The 23,828-nt window shown below is 45.6% G+C and overlaps 1 protein-coding gene across 1 annotated transcript in view; it reads left to right on the top strand.

The window, feature by feature from the left end:
- Window positions 1-4,909: 4,909 nt before the first annotated feature.
- Window positions 4,910-23,828, top strand: part of LY86 (lymphocyte antigen 86) — a 67,481-nt gene continuing 48,562 nt past the window's right edge. Inside the window, exon 1 of the mRNA XM_038770493.1 lies at window positions 4,910-5,030. Within this exon, the coding sequence (XP_038626421.1) occupies window positions 4,910-5,030 (121 nt within the window). The remainder of the gene's footprint in view (window positions 5,031-23,828) is intronic.

Below are 23,828 nucleotides of genomic sequence, written 5' to 3'. Positions count from 1 at the left end.
TAAATCTAAGAAGAATTAAATAAGAGGGTTTGAAAGAGAAATACTCACACACCTAGAAGGTCCTGAACAGCCAAAAAAACAGTAGCAGGCCACCTCCCACACACTGTAGACCTGAGTAGGGACCACCATGCCATTTGGATCACCCAGAGATAAACTTGGAGTCAATCATTAGAGAAGCAAGTTTGGAGGAGAGATGGAAGGAAAGGTTGTGGGAAGGGAGTAGAAGGGAAGGTGGAGGAAAAAGGAGAGAGAGAGGATGAGGAGGAGGAGAGAGGGGATAAGGGAAGAGGAAAGGGGAATGGGGAGAAAAGAGGGGAAAGTGAGGAGAGAGAAGGAGGAGGGGTAGAAACAACAAGAAGAGGCAGGAAGGAATGGAAGGGAAAAGAAAAAAAATAATAATATAGCAATTAATTATCACTAGATGTTAGTTAACTATAAATAACAATTTAATGACTAATAAGTACTAACTATGTACTAAGCAGTGCACTAAGCACTGGATTTATGCAGGTTAGGTCAAATACAGTCCCTGCTCCACTTAGGGCTCAAAGTCTAAGTAAGAGGGAGGACAGGTATTGAATCCCCATTTTACAGATGAGGTAACAGAGGCACAGAGAGGTGAAGTGACTTGCCCCAGGTCACACAGCCAACAAGTGGCTAGCTGTGAGGGTTAGTGGTGAGGGCTAGCCGTGAGGGCTAGTGGTGAGACCTAAGCAAGAGGACTAGCCATGAGGACTAGCTCACAGCTAGCCATCAATATTAGCCCTCACTGCTATAACCTCATCTAGCCCTCACAGCTATCCTCATTTCTAACCCTCACTTTTAGACTCAGAGCTAGTCCTCACAGCTAACCTTCACTGCTTGCCTTCACAGTTAGCCCTCACAGCTAGCCCAAACCTCTAGCCCTCACCACCAGCCCTCACATCTAGCCCTCACAGCTAACCCTCACAGCTAGCCCTCACCACTAACCCTTACAGTGAGCCCTAATGGCTAATGCATACTCCTAGCCCTCACAGTTAGCCCTTACTCCTCATTGCCAATCCTCACAGCTAAGTGAGGGGTTAAGGTGAGAGTTAGCTGTGAGGGCTAACTGCGAGAGCTAACAGGTGAGGATTAGCTGTGAGGACTAGGAGAGGGCTAGTTATAAGGACTAACTCTGAGGGCTAGTGGCGAGGGTTAGCGATAAGGGCTAAATGTGAAGGTTAGCTGTGAGGGCTAAGAGGACAAACTGTGAAGTTAAGTGCTTACTAGGTAAATTGCACTAAGCACTTGGGAGAGTATGATATGACGTAATTAGCAAACACGTTCCCTGCCCACACCAAGCTTACAATCTAGGTCCATGGCGAGGAAAAATGGTGAGGGCTAGTTGTGGGAATTAGTGGGGAGGTATAGTGGTGAGGGCTAGAGGTAATGACTAGCTGTGAGAACTAGCTGTGAGGGCTAGCGGTGAAGGCTAGCTGTAAGGGCTAGTGGTCAGGGCTAGCTATGAGGGTTAGCTGTGAGGGCTAATAATAATAATGATGGTATTTGTTAAGCGCTTACTATATGCCAAGCACTGTTCTAAGAGGCTAGCTGTGAGGACTAGTGGAAAGGGCTAGTAGTGAGGTATAAGTGTAAGGCCTAGTGGAGAGAGCTAATGGTGAGGGGTAGAAGTGAGGGTTAACTGTGAGGGCCAGTGGAGAGGGCTGGTGTTGAGTTAGCTAAGAGGACTAGCTCTGTGGGCTAACTGTATAATTGCTAATTGCATATCTGTAATTTATTCATTTATTTATTTGTTTATTTATATTAATGCCTGTCTCCCCCTCTAGACCATGAGCTCATTGTGGACAGGAATGTGTCTGTTTGTTTTAAAAGCACTTAGTACAATGCTTTGCACATAGTAAGCACTCAATAAATATGGGATGAATGAATGAACTAACTCTGAGGGCTAGTAGTGAGGGATAGTTCTGAGGACTAGCTGTGAGGACTAGTGAAGAGGGCTAGCAGTAAGGGCTACCCGGGATGGCTAGTGGTGAGGACTAGCCAGGAGGACTAATTTAAAGGCGGGTAGTGAGGACTAGCTGTGAGGGTGATCAATAAGGGTTAATTGTGGAGACTAATGGTGAGGGTTACTGGTGAAGGCTAACTGTGTTGAGGGCTATTTGTGAGGGCTAGTGGAGAGAGCTAGCGTGGTGAGAGCTAACTGTGATGGCTAGTGGTAAAGGCTAGCAGGGAGGGCAAGAGATGAGGGTAACTGTGAGGGCTATCAGTGAGGACCAACTGTGAGGGCTAGCTTTGAGGCCTAGCAGTGAGGGGGAGAGGTAAGAGTTAGCTGTGAGGACTAATGGTGAGAGCTAGTGGTGAAGGCTAACTGTAAGGGCTAGCACTGAAGGCTAGAGGTATAGGCTAGCAGTGAGAGATGTCATCGAGGGCTAGCAGTTAGGGCTAACACTGAGGTGTGGTGAGGTGAGGGCAAGGACTAGCAGTGAGGGGTAGCAGTGAGGGCTAACAGTGGGGCCCAGCTCATTATAATAATAATAATGATGGCATTTATTAAGCACTTACTATGTGCAAAGCACTGTCCTAAGCACTGGGGTGGTTACAAGGTGATCAGGTTGTCCCACGGGGGGCTCACAGTCTTAATCTCCATTTTACAGATGAGGGAACTGAGGCACAGAGAAGTATAAGTGACTTGCCCAAAGTCACACGGCTGACAAGTGGAGGAGCCGGGATTTGAACCCATGACCTCTGACTCCAAAGCCCGGGCTTTTTCCACTGAGCCTCTCTGCTTCTCTGATTCCACACCCTGCCCTTTAGGCGGCAAGAGCTTCTCTCCCCCCTTTGGAGTTTCTCCTGTGTCTCTGTGCTCAGCTCCACGCTGGTCCCGAGCAGGGCCACCTCCAATGCTCTGGTCTTGCCACAGGGCAGCTCTGTGACTTTTTTTTTTAAATGGCATTTATTAAGCGCTTACTACGTGCAAAGGACTTCCCAAGTGAAGAGGAGCATGACGGCGGGGTTCAGTCTCACTCTATGTCCCAGTGGATAGAACACAGGCCTGGGAGCCTGAAGGACCTGGGTTCTAATCCTGACTCTGCCACTTGTCTGCTGCGGGACCTGGGCAAGTCACTTCACTTCTCTGGGCCTCAGTTACCTCATCTGTAAAATGGGGATTAAGACTGTGAGCCCCATGTGGGACAGGGACTCCAGCCTGATTATCTTGTACTTGGGTGCCTGCTACCTAGTAAGCACTTAACAAATAACATTAAAAAAAAAAAAAACTCCTGGCCCTGAGTGCCATTTTATAGCCATGGGACCAGGCTGCCCCATGCCAGCCAAGCTGCCAGCGTGTCACCACTCCCAATCCCAATCCCACCCTGCAGCAGCATCATAAAGACCCCCTACCCCGCCAAGAGGCTCCCAGAATCACAGGTGAAGCTGTCTGATGAAAACCACACAGAAAGTGGGTTGTAATAGACTCTTCCAAGTACTTAGTACAGTGCTCTGCACACCGTAAGTGCTCAGTAAATGCCACTGATTGATTGATCTGTGTTTTCCCTTCTGTTTCCTTTCATTCATTCATGCATTCAATCGTATTTATTGAGCACTTACTGTGTGCAGAGCATTGTACTAAGCGCTTGAAAAGTCACAATTCAGCAACAGAGACAATCCCTCCCCAACAACAAGCAGGAGGACTAATTGTAAAGGTTGGTAGTGAGGACTTGCTGTGAGGGTGAGCAATAAGGGTTAATTGTGGGGACTAATGGTGAGGGTTACTGGTGAAGGCTAACCATGTTGAGGGCTAGTGTTGAGGGCTATTTGTGAGGGCTATTGGAGAGAGCTAGCGTGGCTCTGTGGAAAGAGCACGGATTTGGGAGCCAGAGGTCATGGGTTCAAATCCGGACTCCGCCAATTGTCAGCTGTGTGACTTTGGGCAGGTCACTTAACTCCTCTGGGCCGCAGTTACCTCATCTGTAAAATGGGGATTAAGACTGTGAGCCCCCCATGGGACAACCTGATCACCTTGTAACCTCCCCAGCGCTTAGAACAGTACTTTGCATGTAGTAAGTGCTTAATAAATGCCATTAAAAAAAATAACAACGGGCTCATAGTCTAGATGGGGCGAGAAAGACACCAAAACAACTAAACAGGCATCAGTAGTATCAATATAAATAGAATTATACATATATATACATCATTAATAAAATATCTGTAAATAGAGTTATACATATATACACATCATTAATAAAATAAATAGAATAATAAATATGTACATATATACACAAGTGCTGTGGGGTGGGGAGGGGGGAAGAGCAGAGGGAGGGAGTAAGGGCGATAGGGAGGGGAGAAGGAGCAGAGGAAAAGGGGGGCTGAGTCTGGGAAGGCCTCCTGGAGGAGGTGAGCTTTCATTAGGGCTTTGATGGGGGGAAATGTGCTAGTTTGGTGGATGTGAGGAGGGAGGGCATTCCAGACCAGAGGTAGGACGAGGGCCAGGGGTTGACGGCGGGACAGGTGAGAACAAGGCACAGTGAGAAGGTTAGCATCAGAGGAGCGGAGTGTGCGGGCTGGGATGTAGAAGGAGACTAGGGAGGTGAGGTAAAAGGCGGCAAGGTGATGGGCAGCTTTGAAACCAATAGTGAGGATTTTTTTGTCTCCATCCATCAGGAAAGTGGCTCCCAGGGTGCCACATTTCTGGACCTGAAGTCAACCCTTATTTATGCACTAGTTGTGACCGCCCCTACCCATTCACCGTCACCCTGCTTCCAACTGTGACCCTGTTCTAGATATTCAAATGTTTCTGCCGGCGGACGTGTTGTATAGTTGGCCCCATGGGCAGACAAACTGAGAAGTGAAACATCATTTCACCCTTGAAGAGGAAAGAGAAAGAGCGGTTCTTTCTCGGTTGTTTTGGAACCTCCAACCCACCATCTACACCATGAGGATTTCCGTGGCTGTCTTGGTCGCTTCGGCTCTCCTGTGGCCCTGCTGCAGCCTGGACTGGCCCATACACACAGCGTGCAAGGAGGATGGTTTGGAAGTTCTGTACCAGAGCTGTGGTGAGGTCTTTATAAACTACCATTTCTGTTTATCATGAAATCAGGGTGCCTGCAGATCAGAGGAGCTTGTAAGCCCTTTGCTGGGGGACAGAGTCGCTCCTGGGCCTCTCCTTACATCCTAACAGATGTTAATCCTAACAGAAAAGGATTGTACTGCTAGGTTGCTTTTTTCATAGTGTCACATTTGCAGGCGAAATGAAAATAGCACTTCTTTCTTCACCTGCGCTATTTCTTGCATATCATTCTCAGAATCTGGTCTTGTGCTGATCAGTGATTCAGAAATGTCCTCTTGAGTGGTGCCTAGATAAGGAGGATTGGGTCTTCATTGCAGTTTGCTCCCCCTTAGGGCATGGGAGGAGCGGAAAATAGAAGCCCCACAGGTTTGCTACTGAAGCAGCGTGGCTCAGTGGAAAAAGCCCGGGGTTTTGGAGTCAGAGGTCATGAGTTCAAATCCCAGTTCCGCCCATTGCCAGCTGTGTGACTTTGGGCAAGCCACTTAACTTCTCTGTGCCTCAGTTACCTCATCTGTAAAATGGGGATTAAGACCGTGAGCCCCCCGTGGGACAACCTGATCACCTTGTAACCTCCCCAGCGCTTAGAACAGTGTTTTGCACATAGTAAGTGCTTAGTAAATGCCATTATTATTATTATTATTTTGCTGTGATCAAGGCAGCTGAATTGCTTCTACCGCAGAGATAAAGCTATTGAGGTGTTGGACTTCAAGAAAAAACACACTTAAAAAAGAGGAACATTAGACCAAATCCCTCCCCTCCCCACTCCACCACCTCAATAAATGCAAAGACAAAGGTGTTGTCTTCTTAAATATTGCTTAGTTGGTCCTCTGCCTATGCAATTTTTCTGATGCCAAATGGACTCCCAGAATTTGCACTCATTTATTCATTCATTCAATTGTATTTATTGAGTGCTTACTGTGTGCAGAGCACTGTACTAAGTGCTTGGGAAGTACAAGTCGGCAACATATAGAGACGGTCCCTACCCAACAATGGGCTCACAGTCTCGGTCCATATAATAGGAGTAATAGTAATAGTAGAAATGGTACTTATTGAGCATCTACTGGTTGTGATGGACTGTACTAATGAAGTATGACAGAAGCAGCGGTCTCATTCTACGCATCTTCCCCCTTTGCTTCTAAATCACTGGACTCGTTGTTTTCTACCTGCGTAAATAATCTTACCGAATCACCCATCAGTCAATCAAGAGTATTTATTGAGCGCTTACTGTGTGCAGAGCACTGCACTGAGCACTTGGGGGGAGCGTATAGTGCTCCAGAGTTGGTAGATACGATCCCTGCCCACAAAGAAGTGAGTGTTGCCTGCCTGATTCTCCCTCCATGCATCCCTCTCTAACTCTGGAGATGTCTGACTCTCCTTCCACGCATCCCCCTCTGACTCTGGAGGCAGAGGCTCACAGTCTTGCTTGGTCCGTTCTGCTCTCCAGCAAAGACTTCAGGAGCTTGGAGTCATCAAAGGGAAGCGTCACCCACCCCTGCTAGCCTGTAAGCTCATTGCGGGCAGGGAAGGTGTCTGTATTTTTGCACTGTACTCTCCCAAGTGCTTAATACAGTGCTCTGTACACAGTAGGTCTAAATAAATATGACTGAATGAATGATGAGGGAATCACTAGAGGAGCAGCATGGCTCAGTGGAAAGAGCCCGGGCTTTGGAGTCAGAGGTCATGGGTTCAAATCCCAGCTCCGCCACTTGTCAGCTGTGTGACTTTGGGCAAGTCACTTCACTTCTCTGGGCCTCAGTTCCCTCACCTATAAAATGGAGATGAAGACTGTGAGCCCCTTGTGGGACAACCTGATTACCTTGTATCTACCCCAGTGCTTAGAACAGTGCTTTGCACATAGTAAGCGCTTAACAAATACCAACATTATTATTATTATTATTATTATTATTATTATTCTCTGTGCCTCAGTTACCTCATCTGTAAAATGGGGATGAAGACTGTGCTTCAATTAACTTCTCTGTGCCTCAGTTACCTCATCTGTAAAATGGGGATGTCCCACGTGGGACAACCTGATCACCTTGTAACCTCCCCAGCGCTTAGAACAGTGTTTTGCACATAGTAAGCGCTTAATAAATGCCATTATTATTATTATTAGGATCCAAAAGATCATCCACCCTGTGACACTGAAAGGAAGTTGGGCCAGAGTTCAAGGGCCCAAAGTCCCCTACTTGAACTCAGGGCTCCAGGGCTGAGGGACCCTTCTTCCCCACAAGTTCCTTCCATCCCCTCTGTGTGCCTTCGGGCTCTCCCTCTCTCAACTGGGGTCAATTGGCTACATTCCTAGTGGAAAGAGCCTAGTGGAAAGAGCGCTTAGTACACTGCTCTGCACACAGTAAGCGCTCAATAAATACGATTGAATGAAAGAGCATGGTCTTGGGAGTCAGGGGACCTGGGATCTAATCCTAGCTCAGCCATTGGGCAAGCCACTTCACTTCTTTGTGCCTCAGTTCCCGCATATGAAAAATGGGTAATTAATATCTGTTGTCATGTCCTCTTAGGTTATGAGCCCCATGTCAGTCAATCAATCATATTTATTGAGCAGTTACTATGTACAGAGCACTGTACAAAGCACTTGGGAGAGTACAATTTTTTATAACAATATAACAGACACATTCTCTGCCCAAACCGAGCTTGAAGTCTAGAGGGGGAGAGGGACATTAATATACATTTATGTACATAAGTGCTGTGGGGCTGGAGAGGGGATGAATAAAGGGAGCAAGTCAGGGAGATGACGAAGGGCGTAGGAGAAGAGGAAAGGAGGGCTTAGTCAGGGAAGGCCTTTTGGATGAGATGTGCCTTCAGTAAGGCTTTAAAGGGGGCTGGGGAGAGTAATTGTTGGATATGAGGAGGGAGGACATTCCAGGCCAGAGGCAGGATGTGGGTGAGAGGTTGGAGGCTAGATAAATAAGATCGAGGTTAGAAGGAGCAAGAGTGCTCTTAATGTGGGAGAGGGCCTATGTCTGATCCTATTATTCTGGACATAACAAATGTATTTTTTTGTGGCATTTGTTAAGCTCTGACTACATGCCAGGCACTCTACTAAGCACTGGGGTAGATACAAGCTAAACAGGCTGGACACAGTGCATATCCCACAAGGAGCTCACAGTATTAACCCCCATTTTACAGATGAGGTAACTGAGGCCCAGAAAAGTGAAGTGACTTTCCCAAGCTCAAACAGCAAACAAGTGGTGGGGCTGGATTAGAACCCAGGTCCTTCTGATTCCTAGGTCCATGCTCTATCCACTGGGCCATACTGCTTTTCGATAAATATCACAATTCCATTTTTTATCATATTTGTTAAGCACTTACCAGGCTTTAGGGTAGATACAAGGTAATCAGTTCACACACAGTCCATGTCCTACGTGGGGCTCACAATCTTAATATATATATATATATATATATATATATTTTACATAAGAGGTAACTGAGACACAGAGAAGTTAAGTGACTTGCCCAAGGTCACACAACAAATGAGTGGCAGAGCCAGAAACAAAACCCAGGGCCTCTGACCCCCAGGCGGGTGTTCTTCCCATTAGGTCATGCTGCTTCCCTATAATCAAGTAATTGATTACTTAATGTTGCTTCCTAGCAGGGGGGCTCCTTGAATGGGTTGGGCGTGTCACTAGGGAATGTAATGCCAGGGCCAATGCTCACTGCTGGCGAAAACTGCCCGGTATCTATTATGGAGGCTAAAAGTGTGGATCAGACTATGTGATGAGCCAGAATAATCCATCAAGATAGTAAAATGCAGGAATTAAAGTGCACTCCAAAAATGCAGACCATCTCCACAAACCCAAAATAAAGTGTGTGAGTCACAAAGGATACGGCACAAAGCAGATGAAGGAGTTATTATTGATACACATTTACATACACAACCCACAAATTGATATATGAAGGCAAAATACTCTTCCCGCATCCTCCTCATTCTGTAATATTTCAGGCAAAACTAGAAAAAAAAATAATGGCATTGTATTAAGCGCCTACTATGTGCAAAGCACTGTTCTAAGCGCTGGGGAGGTTACAAGGTGATCAGGTTGTCCCACGGGGGGCTCACATTCGTAATCCCCATTTTACAGATGAGGTAACTGAGGCCCAGAGAAGTGAAGTGACTTGCCCAAAGTCACACAGCTGACAACTGGCCGAGCGGTGATTTGAACCCATGACCTCTGACTCCAAAGCCCATGCTCTTTCCCCTGAGCCACGCTGCTTCTCAAACAGCCCAATTTAATTTTCTGCCATTTGACAGCTAGACTCTAAGCTCCCTGAGGCCAGGGATTGTTTCTGCCAACTCTTATGTTGTACGCTCCCAAATGTTTAATGCAGTGCTTTGCGCACAATAAATGCCATTAATTGATTGATTGATTGCTCCTATGGTACCAAATTTAGGGTTTCCATATTTACTGGGCTGAAGCCCTTTGTTCGGGGAGATAATAATAATAATAATAATGGCATTTGTTTAGTGCTTACTACGTGCAGAGCACTGTTCTAAGTGCTGGGGGGGATACAAGGTGATCAAGTTGTCCCTCGTGGGGCTCACAGTCTTAATCCCCATTTAACAGATGAGGTAACAGGCACAGAGAAGTTAAGTGACTTGCCCGAAGTCACACAGCTGACAAGTGGCGGAGCTGAGATTTGAACCCATGACCTCCGACTCCAAAGCCCGTGCTCTTTCCACTGAGCCACGCCGATCATCTTGTACCGACCCAGCACTTAGCACAGTGCTTGACACATAGTAAGCACTTAACGAATACCATTTTATAAAATGGTCAGGCAATACCTCGCATCTAGAGATGTGGGTGGCTAGTAAGTAGGTGGGGACCTGAAAAGTTGGAGCTGCCCAAGGAAGAGGAAATGCCATCTCAAACCTGATTCCATGCTCCTTCTCCCCAGCCGGATGGAAAATTCACAATGCCCTCATCGTTTCATGCTTATTAATGTTTCCCAACCGGCAATTCAGAAAAGAGTCTCTTGGGGCTGGGGTGGGGGCGGTGTGACTTCCAGCCCAAACGCTATTTTCGTGCAAGCCAAATGCAGAAGTAAAACTATGATTTGCAAAATGCAGTTCAAAATTGTCCCCAGCCTGGAAGGTCCTCGTTGAGGAGGGAGATTGGAAATGTTTTCTGTATGGGAAGGGGATTTTTGGATGACAGTTAGCTAGGACTTTTGTATTGATGCTATCGACTATGGGCTTGCTATGAGCTGAGGACTGGACTAAGCACTGGGGTATATGCAGGACAAATAGATCAGTCCATGCCGGGCTAAAAACGTAAGGGCAGGCCTGTCCGCTGGAAGATTTGGAGCTGATGAGCTGGCATTAAGTCCCATCAAGTGACTCCGAAAGGATCCTAAACAGCTGGAAAGGCCTTCATCCGTATCGAAAGTAGCAAAAGAACCCAGGGACAACCATCAACCAGGTGGAACTCAGTTCAAACTGAGGCCCAACATTTCCTACCTCTCAAAGATACCACTTTCTAGCCAGGACAACACAGGCTTCCTATAACTACTAACCCTTTCTACAAGCAATTTGTCCACTGTATTAAAAATCCAAATAAGCACTGGAGAAATACGCTCTGCCATCTAGTGCTTCAGGTCCTGGTGAGATGTTTGGCTACTTTCTATTCAAATGTGGTGATGGGTAGATGAACACCTGCTCACTGTCCTGCGTGAACAGTATTTCAATAAGAAATTATTTCCCCTTCTAACAGAGAGTGTCTCCTTCACAGCGTGTTTAGGGAAGCAGCAGGGCCTAATGGAAAAATCAGGAGCCTAGGAATCAGAGGACCTGTGTTCTAATCCCAGCTCCGCCACTTGGCTGCTGTGTGACTTTGAGCGTGTTATTAAACTTTTCTGGCTGCAGTTTCCTCATCTGTAAAATGCAGATTAAATCCTACTTCCTCCTAATTAGACTGTGAGCCCCCTTGAGACCGAGACTGTCCACCCTGATTACCCTGATTATCTTGGATCTACCCCAGCGCTTTGTACAATGCTTGGCACATAGTAAGCACTTCAGAAGAAGCGCGGTTATTATTGTTATTACTTACATCACCTCACCCCATTGAAGAAAGAGGGTTTGAATAAAGAACTTAGGGAAAACAAGCATCCAAGAGGGGATGGAGAGGCTAGAAAATATATAGAGAAGCAGACCACAGATATCTGAAGTCACACTTGGCCTCTTCAAGGAATTATGCGGCCTAATTTTCAACTGAAGCTTTCTCACAGATTGCCTCCTTGCTAAATATTCACAGTTTATGGCCCTGACATTCTCCCAAAGCAGAAACTGTACCCTGCAGTCATGAGAAGCTCTGAGTCTGAATTACAGAAACAGAATTCTCTTTAACTGTCAACCCTCACTGCGAAATGAGACCCCTGTAATAGTAATAATAGTAATAATAATAATGGTAGTTGCTAAGCACTGTCTATGTGCCAAGGGCTGAGGTAGATACGAAATAATCATAATGGAAACAGTTCTCGTCCTATGTGGGGCTCAGAGTCCAAGGGGAAGAGAGAACAGGTTTTTAATCTCCATTTTTTTGGTGAGAAAATTGAGGCACAGTCAAGTCAAGTGACTTGCCCGAAGTCTCACAGCATTTGAGTGATGGAGCCGAGATTAGAACCCAGGTCGCAGGACTCCCGGCTCTGTGCTATTCCCACTAGGGGATGCTGTAGGATCAATATACAATTGGAATGTTTCAGGATACACCCGGGAAAAAGAAAACATCTTTCCAAAGTCTCCATTTGTGCTACACCAGATTCTGAATCCTTGTCTGGTGGTTGGGAGAGTCCAGTTTGATTCCCTTTTTTGGTTAAATGAGCATCATCCGGGCCCTCTGCTATCAGCGTGGCTCAGTGGAAAGAGCATGGGCTTTGGAGTCAGAGTTCATGGGTTCAAATCCTGACTCCGCCAACTGTCAGCTGTGTGACTTTGGGCAAGTCACTTCACTTCTCTGTGCCTCAGTTACCTCATCTGTAAAATGGGGATTAAAACTGTGAGCCCCCCGGGACAACCTGATCACCTTGTAAGCTCCCCAGCTCTTAGAACAGTGCTTTGCACGTAGTAAGCACTTAACAAATACCATCATTATTATTATTATTATTCAAAACAAAATCACCAGAGAGTTGGAACAAGACCTTAAAGGGGGGGCCTCCTCCCTGCCTTTCCCACAGGGCCCAGGGACTACCTCGAGCTAATGTTCCTCCCTGATGAGGAGGAAATGGTGTGTGGCAATTGGCAAGCTTTCCCCACATCACTCTGCCCCAAAAAGACAGAAATAACATTAGACATGATAGAGAAGCAGTGTAGCCTAGTGGAAAGAGCACTGGTCTAGTGCTAATCCAGGCTCCACCACCTGTCTGCTGTGCAACCTTGGGCAAGTCACTTAACTTCTCTGTGCCTCAGTATCTCATCTGTAAAGCCAGATTAAATCCTTCTCCCTCGGACTTAGACTTTGAGCCCTATGAGGGACAGACAGGGTCTAAGGCCAACCTGATTATCTTGTTTCTAACCCAGGGGTTAGAACAGGGCTTTACACATAATAAGCACTTAACAGATACCATAAATATATATATATATATATATATATATATATATGTTGCCTGGCTGTCCCCCTAAGATTCAGTGATAAGTGAAAAAATAAAGCTTTGGTCTTTTCTTTACCACACAATAAAGACAGTACACACTGCACACAGGGAAGGGAGATGGGAAAAGCAAGGCAGTTAAGTGCCCCAGGAGGTCAAGAAGTTCCTTAAAGACCGTGTTTGGGCTTTGTGAGTTTTTCATGCAATCAATGCTGACCAAAAGCCATGGTATTGAAACTGTCTAGAGGCTGCTTGCAAAGCATTTATATACCGGTAACTGGGTCGATTTATGTCCATTTGAGCTGCAAGTTTGAGCCTTCAAAGAGCTCTCCTCTTGGCCCCGGATAGGAGCAGGAGGGAGACAACTTTCTACAGAATGTGCATTCTTGCCTCAAGTCTGGGTTCTTTCTGAACCTCTAGATTCCAATATATGAGATCCCTTTACTCCGAGTCACAATTATTGCCGGTCCTGGACTAGGCTTACAGAATACTAAGCAAAAGCTTCAGCATATTAAGGCATCTTGCAACAAAAGGCAAACTGTGGAATTGGTGCATTAGAGAGGTAGAGATCTCCTCTGGGATTCGGGAAACCCGGAGGGAGAGGGTAAATCCAGCAGAATCCACAGGTCCTCAGCCTGATCTTCTCTAAGATGCCTGGAGCCCAAACTGTTGGGAGATTGGGAGAGAAGATATTTTTTCTTGGGTGGAAAATTTCTTTTGCATGTCACACTGGCCTTTGGTTTGGGTGAGAATAAAAGGAACTATTTTCCTCCACTAAAAATGTCAGGAGAAAATTTAAAATATTTCCCAGGGTTATTTGTCTTGGTAGTTATGGCCTCCGCACTGGCCTGTTGATTGCTATTAAATTTCATGACAGAAAACTTTCTGGGGTTCTGTAGACCTCTGCAAACCTGTCCTGTTCTGGGAACTCTGGGAATGTCACAACAGCGGTGCCCTCTTTAGGGCTGCAGATAATCCTCAAAATAGTGAACAGGAAGCTGAGCAAAAGATGAGGAAACTGAGATAAGACTATCACTCCCTCTCTCAAGAACTTCTGGAAAAACACAGCTGCAGACATTTACCTCGCTTGCCACTAGCTCCTCATGAGTACTTGCGAAGTTGCCAACCATCTGATAATGTGGAGCTCTCAAACAGGCAGAGTTTGTGTCCCCTGTCCTGAATCAGGGTAACACTGCTGTGGAATTTGAGATGCACTAACCCATTTTCCCTCCTCTTGTATCCTCAGTAAAATACAGCTCTCCATTTCCCGTCCACAAAGTGGCTACACTGTAACTCAAAGTGGGATGGGGGCGTGAGGTTCAACAGTACAAGCACTGCCTCCGATTAAACCTTCATTTCCCCTACTCTGTCTACCTTCTGCATCTCCATTGCACTTAGATGTGCTCTCTTTATTCACCCCACCCTCAGACCCAAAATACTTATGTATGGAGCCTTAATTGATTTTAATGTCTGTCCCCTCTCTAGACTGTAAGCTTGTTGTGGGCAGGAATATATCGCCCAAGTGTGCTCTGAACACACTAAGCACTCAATAAATACAACTGATGGACAGATTGCCAGGGGTTGTTGAAGAGGATTGGGATGGGGACAAAGGCACTCAGCCAGACACACACATGCATGAATACACACACACACACACACACACACACACACACACACACACACACACACACACACACACAGAGAGTCAGTGCAGACATGTCAGTGGCAGTGGTAGGAACAGTTGAACTTGACAGCTGTTTTCCCTCCCATCTCCTTGCTGTGAACCTCAAGAGGTGGTTGGGGACAGGGCAGGATATCCAAAGAAGGGGATCGGCGAGCCTGAGACTGCAAACGGAATTTGGGAAACGAAAGTCACAGCATCTCCACCTTCCTTTCCGGAAATGCAGGGCTGTCAGAACTGTCTGTTCTCTGTCTGGCTTAGACTCTGTGCTGCTTCTCATTCCCTCACCCTTGCTGAATTCCACTGTGTATTCTAATATTTCTTTCTCATGGTGTTTTCCTCTGGTCCTCCACTGGTCAATGGCTCGACCTGTCTCTCTTGCATGGGTTATTGTCCATATTGGGAAGGTCTGCTTAGGTGGCCCTGGATCTCTGCTTCAGGGGTAATGAAGATGACAATGATCAATGCTGCTGATGAAAATGACGCTCACCACCTCCTGCACTGTTGCTACTCTGGAGATTCATTCATTCATTCAATCATATTTATTGAACGCTTACTGTGTGCAGAGCACTGTACTAAGCGCTTGGGAAGAACAATTCAGTGACAAATAGATAGGAGATAGGATGTACTCTAATCTCACTTGAACCAAGATCTACCTGTTTATAGACAGACCTGGAGTGATGTCATCCGAACCAATCCCAGCCCCCCCGCCTACTTTTAATGTTTGAAATGAACCAGTCTCCTCGATTCAGAAAGCTATATGTTTCATTCATCCCCTCGCTTAAGAGGGTACCCTCTTACACTGTGCATTTTCTTCTTGGGATTTCTCCTCTAGCACTTCCTCAATTGGTCTTGGTTCTAAATTGGTCAAATCATCATAGTTCCACTCCCTCCTGATCTTATGCTGCATGAACTCCCAGAGTATAAGCAAGAATCGGAGAGTTATTTATTTTTATTAAAGTCTGTCTCCCCCTCTAGTAAGCGCCTCCTCTACCAACCCTATTGTATAATACTCTCCAAAGCACTTAATACAGTGTTCTGCACAAAGTAAGCACTCGATGAATATGACTTATTGATAAAATGTGATTGATAGAAATATTTTTCCTGCTGCCTACAGAATTGGATCCTCCATCCTGTCCATTTTGGCTTCCTCTTTAGGCTGTAGGTGTAAGGCTAGTTGAGTACTCTATAATTTGGGTGTTGGCTTGCCACTGTAGAAATCTTAAGTGTTTTTGAATCCATCAATCATTGATATTTATTGAGTGCTTACGGTGTGCAGAGCACTGTACTTGGGGGAGTACAATACAAAAGAGTTTGTAGACATGTTCCCTGCCCACAATGAGCTTACGATTTTAAAAGCTACTAACCATACAAGGATGTTCTATTGATGTCTTTCCAAAAGACTGTGATTTCCTAGCCCCCATGTTATGCAATGGCATGCAGTTGAATGGGATGTGAGGTAGCTGACCCTTGAAAATGAACCAAGAAAGGTAAAACACCCCTTCAGTGCTCACAGAAAAGACTGAAATGATGAAGTGAACATTTCCTGTATTCCCCATCCCTGAATGATAGGGAAACTCAGGGAAGAGAAGAGAGTGGGTGAGAGAGTTCACTCAATCATGGTATTTATTGAGCACTTATTCTCTGCATAGCACTGTACTACTACTACTAATAATAATGATGGCATTTGTTAAGTGCTTACTATGTGCAAAGCACTGTTCTAAGTGCTGGGGGGGATACAAGGTGATCAGGTTGTCCCATGTGGGGCTCACAGTCTTCATCCCCAATTTACAGATGAGGTAACTGAGGTTCCGAGAAGTTAAGTGACTTGCCCAAGGTCACACAGCAGACACGTGGAGTTAGGATTTGAACCCATTACCTCTGACTCCAAAGCCCATGCTCTTTCCACTGAGCCACGCTGCTTCTCTACTAGGCCCTAGGTTAGTGAATGAAAGAACTGAAAGATGCAAGCCTTGCCTTCAATGGGCTTATCATTTAGGTGACTAACTTTCTCATAGAAGGAAAGGTTAAGGAAGGATTTATAAACTTTAAGTGGAAAGATATTTTCAGACCACTATTCTCATCTTCTTCGAAGCCCTACTGAAATATCTCCTCCAAGACTTCCCTGAATAACCTTTCATTTCTGTACCCTATCTGCCCTCCCTTTTGTGTTGCCTATCAATCAATCAATTGTATTATTGACTGCTTACTACTAATAATAATAATCGTGGTATATGTTAAGTGCTTGCTATGTGCCAGGCACTGTACTAAGCTCTGGAGTGGATATAAGCAAATCGGGATGGATACGGTCCCTGTTTCATGTGGGGCTCACAGTCTCAATCCCCATATTTCATATGAGGTGACTGAGGCACTGAGAAGCAAAGTGACTTACCTAAGGTCACACAGCAGACAAGTGGTAGAGCCCGGATTAGAACCCAGGTCCATGCTCGATCCACTAGGCCAAGCTGCTTCTACCGTATGAATTGAGGTGCACACAGAATGGCATGTACGGCACTGTGCACACACTATACTGTGTGCAGAGCACTGTACTAAGCACTTAGGAGAGTACAATATAGTAGAGTTAGTACACATGCTCCCTGCCCGTGATGCCTATGAAATAAAATCAGTCAATGGTATTTATTGAGCACTTGCTGTAGAATACATACTGATGCTGTAGTCCAGGAGGGGTATGATAAATGCTTGGATCAGGGCAGTAACAATTCTGATGGAGAGAATAGGTTGGATTTTAGCCATTTTAGCACTTGGGTTTGTACCCCTTAAGCACTTTGATGCTCATCACCCCACCACCCCCACAGCACTTGGAATTCTTTAAATTCTGCCATTTCCCTTTTCTGCAATTTATTTTAAAATCTGTCTCCGCCACTAGACTGTAACCTCCTGGAAGTCAGGGACTGTGTCTACCATCTCTGTTGCATTAAACTCTGCACACAGTAATAATAATAATAATGATGGCATTTATTAAATGCTTACTATGTGCAAAGCACTGTTCTAAGCACTGGGGAGGTTACAAGGGGATCAGGTTGTCCCACTGGGGGCTCACAGTCTTAATCCCCATTTTACAGATGAGGTAACTGAGGCACAGAGAAGTGGAGTGACTTGCCCAAAGTCACACAGCTGACAATTGGCAGAGCCAGGATTTGAACCCATGACCTCTGACTCCAAAGCCCGAGCTCTTTCCACTGAACCACCCTGCTTCTCTGTAAGCACTTAATGGATATCTTTGGTGCATTGTTGGATCTGGCAATATCCTTGCCAGAAGAGACTATGTCTTCCTTGCTAGGGCTAGTAATCTGAAATATTGACTCTCTGAGAGACCAAGCCCAAGCGCAAAGTGATGGTTATTAATTAATTAATTCATTCATTCATTCATTCACTCACTCATTCAATCGTATTTACTGAGTGCTTACTGTGTGCAGAGCACTGTACTAAGTGCTTGGGAGAGTACAATACAACAATAAACGGTCACGTTTCCTGCCCACAGTGAACTTACGGTCTAGGGGCAGGGAGGGACAGACATTAAGATAAATAAATAAGTGCTGTGGGGCTGGGAGGGGGGAATGAATGAAGGGAGCAAGTCAGAGTGATGCAGAGGGGAGTGGGAGAAGAGGAAAGGAGGGCTCAGTCAGAGAACGCCTCTTGGAGATGTGCCTTCAGTAAGATTTTAAAGGTGGGGAGAATGATTGTCTGTTGGATAAGAAGAGGGAGGAAGTTCCTGGCCAGAGGCAGGTTGTAGGAGAGAAGTTGATGGTAGATGAGATGAAGGTACAGTGAGTAGTTTGGAATTAGAGGAGCAAAGTGCGTGGACTGGATTGTAGTAGCGAGGTAAGGTAGGAGCGGGCAAGGGGATTGAGTGCTTTAAAGTCTTCCGGAGGCCCAAAGACCATTCATATTGGCAACCCTCTGGCCTCATAATGGAATCTGACCTTATTGTTCATGTGAACATGGTACAACATATCATGCAGTGCCTGATTAATTCATCTTCTCTCACCGATGCATTATGGGTCATAAAACTGAATAGGTCAAAGTAAAGAAAATAGTCCTGCATTGAAATTTTACTTATCCATGTATTCAAACACTTTGAATATGCAAGGTGGAATGAAAGTTTTCCACATCAAAATAATAACTCCCCAGAAGCTTTCTCCAAAGATGTTTAGCCAGGTCTCTCTAGAACAGAGCATAAGAACAGATGTTACCACCAGAGTTCACCACTTCCAGCTCTGAACCAAGCAGGGAATCACAAAAGCACATTTTAGAACTTTCCAAGCATTTTGTCTCAAGTTAAAAACCAAAGTCAAGCTGATTTCAGGTATTATCTAATCCATTTTTCCAATCATTCCAATTTTTCCATCATGCATTTCAAAGGTGCTTAGCACTTAGGTGCTTAGCACAGTGCCTGGCAAATAGTAAGTGCTTAACAAATACTAGATATTACTATTATTATTATTATCATATGGAGAGGGCTGAAGTCTGGCGGGAAGGGGGCACATCATCATTCTCCCCCTTCTAGATTGTGAGTCCATTTATGGGTAGGGACTGTCTCTATATGTTGCCTAGTTGAACTTCCCAAGCGCTCTGCAGTGCTCTGCACATAGTAAGCGCTCAATAAATACGATTGAATGAATGAATGAATGAATGAATTCATTTTTCCTAAAACTCACATGCCCCAAATTGCTTTTTTTTTTCTAATGGTTATTTTTTAAGCGCTTACGTTTCAGACACAGTTCTAAGCGCTGGGGTAGATACAGGTTAATCATTCATTAATTCATTCATTCAATCATATTTATTGAGCACTTACTGTGCGCAGAGCACTGTACTAAGTGCTTGGGAAGTACAATTCAGCAACAGAGACAATCCCTGCCCACAGTGGGCTCACAGTCTAGAAGGGGGGAGACAGACATCAAAACAAGTAAACAGGCATCAGTAGCATCATTATAAATAAATAGAATTATAGATCTATGCACATCATTAATAAAAATAAATAGAAGTATAATTATAAGCATGTACATATATTCGCAAGTGCTGTGGGGTGGAGAGGTAGAGCAAAGGGAGCGAGTCGGGGCGATGGGGAGGGGAGGGGGAGCAAAGAAAAAGGGGGGCTTAGTCTGGGAAGACCTCCTGGAGGAGGTGATCTTTCAGTAGGGCTTTGAAGGGAGGAAGTGTGCTAGTTAGGTGGACACAGTCCCTGTCTCACATGGGGCTCACTGTCTCAATCCCCATTTTACAGATGGGGTAACTGAGGCACTGAGAAATGAAGTGACTTGCCCGAGGTCACATTTCAGACTATTGGCGGAGCCGGTATTAGAAACCAGGTCCTCCTGACTCTCAGGCTTGTGCTGTATCTGATAGGCCACCCTGCTTATCTCTGTTGGGCTCCTGGATCCCCTCTCCCCATCCCTGCATCTAGTAGGGTCTTTAATCCCGACTTCACATGAACACAACCCAAGTGTTACTGGTGATTTTCAAAAAGCCAAAGGGAAGGTCTCTCGCGCCCTCCTGTCCGAAAGTCTCCCTCTCCATCACTGTTCGTGTTCAGATGCTGCAGAAAGAGCCGAAATGACCCTCTCACTCCTCACTGTCGCTGCTGCAGCTGTTCCTAAGTAGCTGAGTGCCCAGCAGATATGTGTATCCAAAAAAGAAATTTCTTTCAGAAGTGGGTCAACTGCCATCGGGTGCAAATTCAGCATGGCCTAGTGGATAGAGCACGGACCTGGGATTCAGAAGGACCTGGGTTCTAATCCCAACTCTGCCACTTGTCTGCAGTGTGACCTGGGGCAAGTCACTTAACTTCTCTGTGTCTCAGGTACCTCATCTGTAAAATGGGGATTAAGGCTGTGAGACCCATGAGGGACGTAGATCGTGTCCAATCCGAACGCCTTGCATCTACCCCAGCACTTAGAACAGTGCCTGGCACATAGTAAATGCTTAACAAATACCATTAAATAAAATTCACATTCCAATCTTGACAGTGAATCAACACATTTGGAAAGCCCACAGTTTTCATTTTTACAGCAGGGATGGGCTCGCGCTTCCGAATTTTTCCAGTTTAAATGTTGACCCTAGGTTAACGTTATTTTATATTTACAATGGGCCCTTTGTCCAGTAATCCCAGTGAATTTCCTGATGGAAATTCCTACTATTCCCTGTTAGCAATGAGTGCTTTGGTGACCACAAGGAAAAGGACAGAAAAATGTTCAGGGGCCTGATTAAAACTCCTTCAAGCAATGGAATATGACCAATAATGGCTAGAAAATCCAGCAGCAGGTAGAGCAGCTGGGTCTGTAGCAATTGGAGATTCAGTGACTCATTTTGAGTGGGCACCATGTAGCCCCGAGAGAGAGGAAGAGTTGGAGCTGCTAATAGCAGCCAAAGCTGGAAGAGCAATTTAGGATCTTGAACGCAGAGAATTCCGAGGTGTTGAAATTCAAATAGTTCTCTGTTGGGGTATATTCACACTCACCATTAGTTACACGATATTATATTCCTTGAAATGTGGCCATATCCTAAATGGCTGAATTGAGGGGAGTGCTTTCTTAGAGACTTACATGGTTAAAAACTGGGATCTGTTCTGGAACCTTTGGAAAAATAAGATGACTCTTTCATATGTCATATGCTGACATATTAAATATCACTAAGTTATTACTGGGTTCTTTGCCTATAGCAAGGCATCAGACTATATAGGCTGTGTCTCCAGGGTGGTTATTTTGCAGGCTGGCGATAACCTGGAACAAGGTATCCAACAAGACAGAATGTATTCCCTGGTTCTAAATGTCATGGGTGGGGTGGTTATAACCTGCAGTGTGTCTGGATTGTCAGCCCCGGACAAGAAAATGAGTATATCTGAATATTCGGTGGCCAGTGAGGACATGGATATAATTGGCATCTCTGAAACCTGACGGAAGCAAGAGCTGTGGGAAGCAATGCTGTTGGGCTACAACCTCTTTAGGAAGTCAATCAATCAATCAATCAATCAGTCGATGGTATTTATAGTTTGCCTAAAAAGGAAACGCCAAGAGGAGTGCACAGATGGGGTGTGGCATTATATGTGAGAGACAAGATACGCGACAACAGCATAAGAATCTTAGATGGGAAGCACAGGGTAGGAATAAACTGCCACTTTTCAGGTTGTCAAAGGGACGATGATGGACTCTCCTGCCAGGAACAACAGAGGAGGTTCAGTCTGGAATTCTCGGGAACCAAGATCCTCCACAGAGGAAACGATCATAGTGAAAGCAGCTTGCCCGTCTCCTCTTGGGCACTCATTCCTGGTGGGCCTTCTCCCGCCAGAGTGCAGAGAGCAGCAAACACAATCAGTCAATTAATCAATAGTTATTTATGCAGAGCATCGTACTAAGTGCTTAAGAGTACGCTATAACAGATATGATAGAAACATATCCTTGCTTTCCTTGCCCACTGTGACATCACACCCTGAGGCAGCACCTGCGACAAGAATAAGTAGTGAAGACGCTGAGTTTTCAGGGAAGCAGCATGGCTCAGTGGAAAGAGCCCGGGCTTTGGAGTCGGAGGTCATGGATTCAAATCCTGGCTCCACCACTTGTCAGCTGTGTGACTTTGGGCAAGTCACTTCACTTCTCTGTGCCTCAGTTCCCTCATCTGGAAAATGGGGATGAAGACTGTGAGCCCTCTGTGGGACAACCTGATCACCTTGTATCTCCCCCAGTGCTTAGAACAGTGCTTTGCACATAGTAAGCACTTAATAAATGCTATTATTATTATTAATAATAATAATAATAATAAACATTCACTGTCCACAACAAGGAGCTTACAGTCTAGTCTACAGACAGGCAGACGGGGCTCAGCAGCTTGCAAGCGCTGTCTTCTCCAACACTAGTCAACTACAGGCAGAATAGAGCCCAGGTCTCTTGATTCTCAGAGCAGGGCTGTTGGCCAAGTATGAATAGTCACAACTGTATTCATCTGTGCAAATCTCTAGGTAAACAGATTAGACCTCTTCTCCATTCCTCACAATCTAAATGGGGATAAATGAGCATATAGAAGGGTAAGAGTGAAATGCTAAACAATAATGAGCTACAAAAGCAAGGATCCAAAATAGCAGTGCGAAGCCCAGCAGGTAAACACGGTCACCAGTCTGTGGGGCTCCCGGGGCGCAGGCTCTGTACCTCAACCCCGCCGGCCTCCCCACGACAAGGTGGGAACAGTTCTGGAGGCTCCAGACTGTTGGTCTGGAGGAGAAATTCCAGAGCTCCCAGCCTGGTTGGAGGCTCTAGGCCCAAAGGGTCTTCCTTTAGTAATGCCCAGCCCCGCTTCATGGCTCAGTAGGAAAGAGCACAGGCTTTGGAGTCAGAGGTCATGGGTTCAAATCCCACATCCGCCACTTGTCAGCTGTGTGACTTTGGGCAAGTCTCTCTGTGCCCCATTTACCTCATCTGTAAAATGGGGATTAAGACTGTGAGCCCCACGAGGGACAACCTGATCATCTTGTAACCCCTCCAGCACTCAGAACAGTGTTTTGCACGTAGTAAGCGCTTTACAAATGCCATCATTATTATTATTATTATTCAGAGCACATAGGCCTCTGGCCCACGATGGCCTGGAGGGAGATGAAGTACAGAATGTGGTCTCCCAGCCATTGATGACAAATATTTTCCAATCCAGAGTTGGCTCCAGATGTGAGACACGTGCCGAAACAGGAAACAAATTTCCATTTCCACACAACGTTCATCACTTTTCACTGTGCACGCACCTAACACTCCATATGATGTCACCAATCTGGGGCATATGCATGCAGCATTTCATATGACATCAGTACACATATGTTGAGGGTCTTGCCACAGTGCTATGCAGAAGTCTGTGTGAACCCCTGATCCTGGGGCATTTTTCCAGGACACCTGAGGCTGTCCCTGTTTCTCGAGAGCCACTCTAACAGTCTGCTCCCAGGCTTCTACTCATATAGGTGCTGTCTCTTATGTGGTGCTTTCCTCTGACATCACTCCCTGAGGCAGCACCTGGAACAGGAATAAGTAACGAAGATGCTGAGTTTTCAGATAACAAACTTTCTGGTGCAGATTCTTCCTAGTGCAGAAATGCCAGGCAGATGGGAATAAACTGCAGGAAGTCCTCATAGAGCTGAGAGGCGGGGCCCAAGACTAGCAGAAAAGTTGCAGCATGAGAAAGTACAAGGTGATGCACCTAGAGAATATTCATTCAAACTACCACTACATGAGGCTGGACTCTGAGCTAGAAGTTGTGGCCTAATGTAAAGAGCTACCCTAGGTCTGGGATTCAGAAAACCTGGATTCTAAAATCCAGGCTCCATTGCTTTCCTGTTGTGGGACTTCTCTGGGCCACGGTTGCTTCATCTGTAAAGCGGGGATTCAATATTTGTTCTCTCCCCCTTAGCCTGTGAACCCCCTATGGGACAGGGACTGTGTCCAACCTGATCATCTGTTATCTACTCCAGCACTCAGCACACTGCTTAACTAACCCCACAATCATTTTTTTAAACTATCG

This window comes from Tachyglossus aculeatus, chromosome X3, assembly GCF_015852505.1.
Source record: "Tachyglossus aculeatus isolate mTacAcu1 chromosome X3, mTacAcu1.pri, whole genome shotgun sequence".
In the NCBI taxonomy this organism is placed as follows: Eukaryota; Metazoa; Chordata; class Mammalia; order Monotremata; family Tachyglossidae; genus Tachyglossus; species Tachyglossus aculeatus.
The sequence above is the reverse complement of the archived record's forward strand: the minus strand, read 5'-3'. Positions and strand labels throughout refer to the sequence as shown.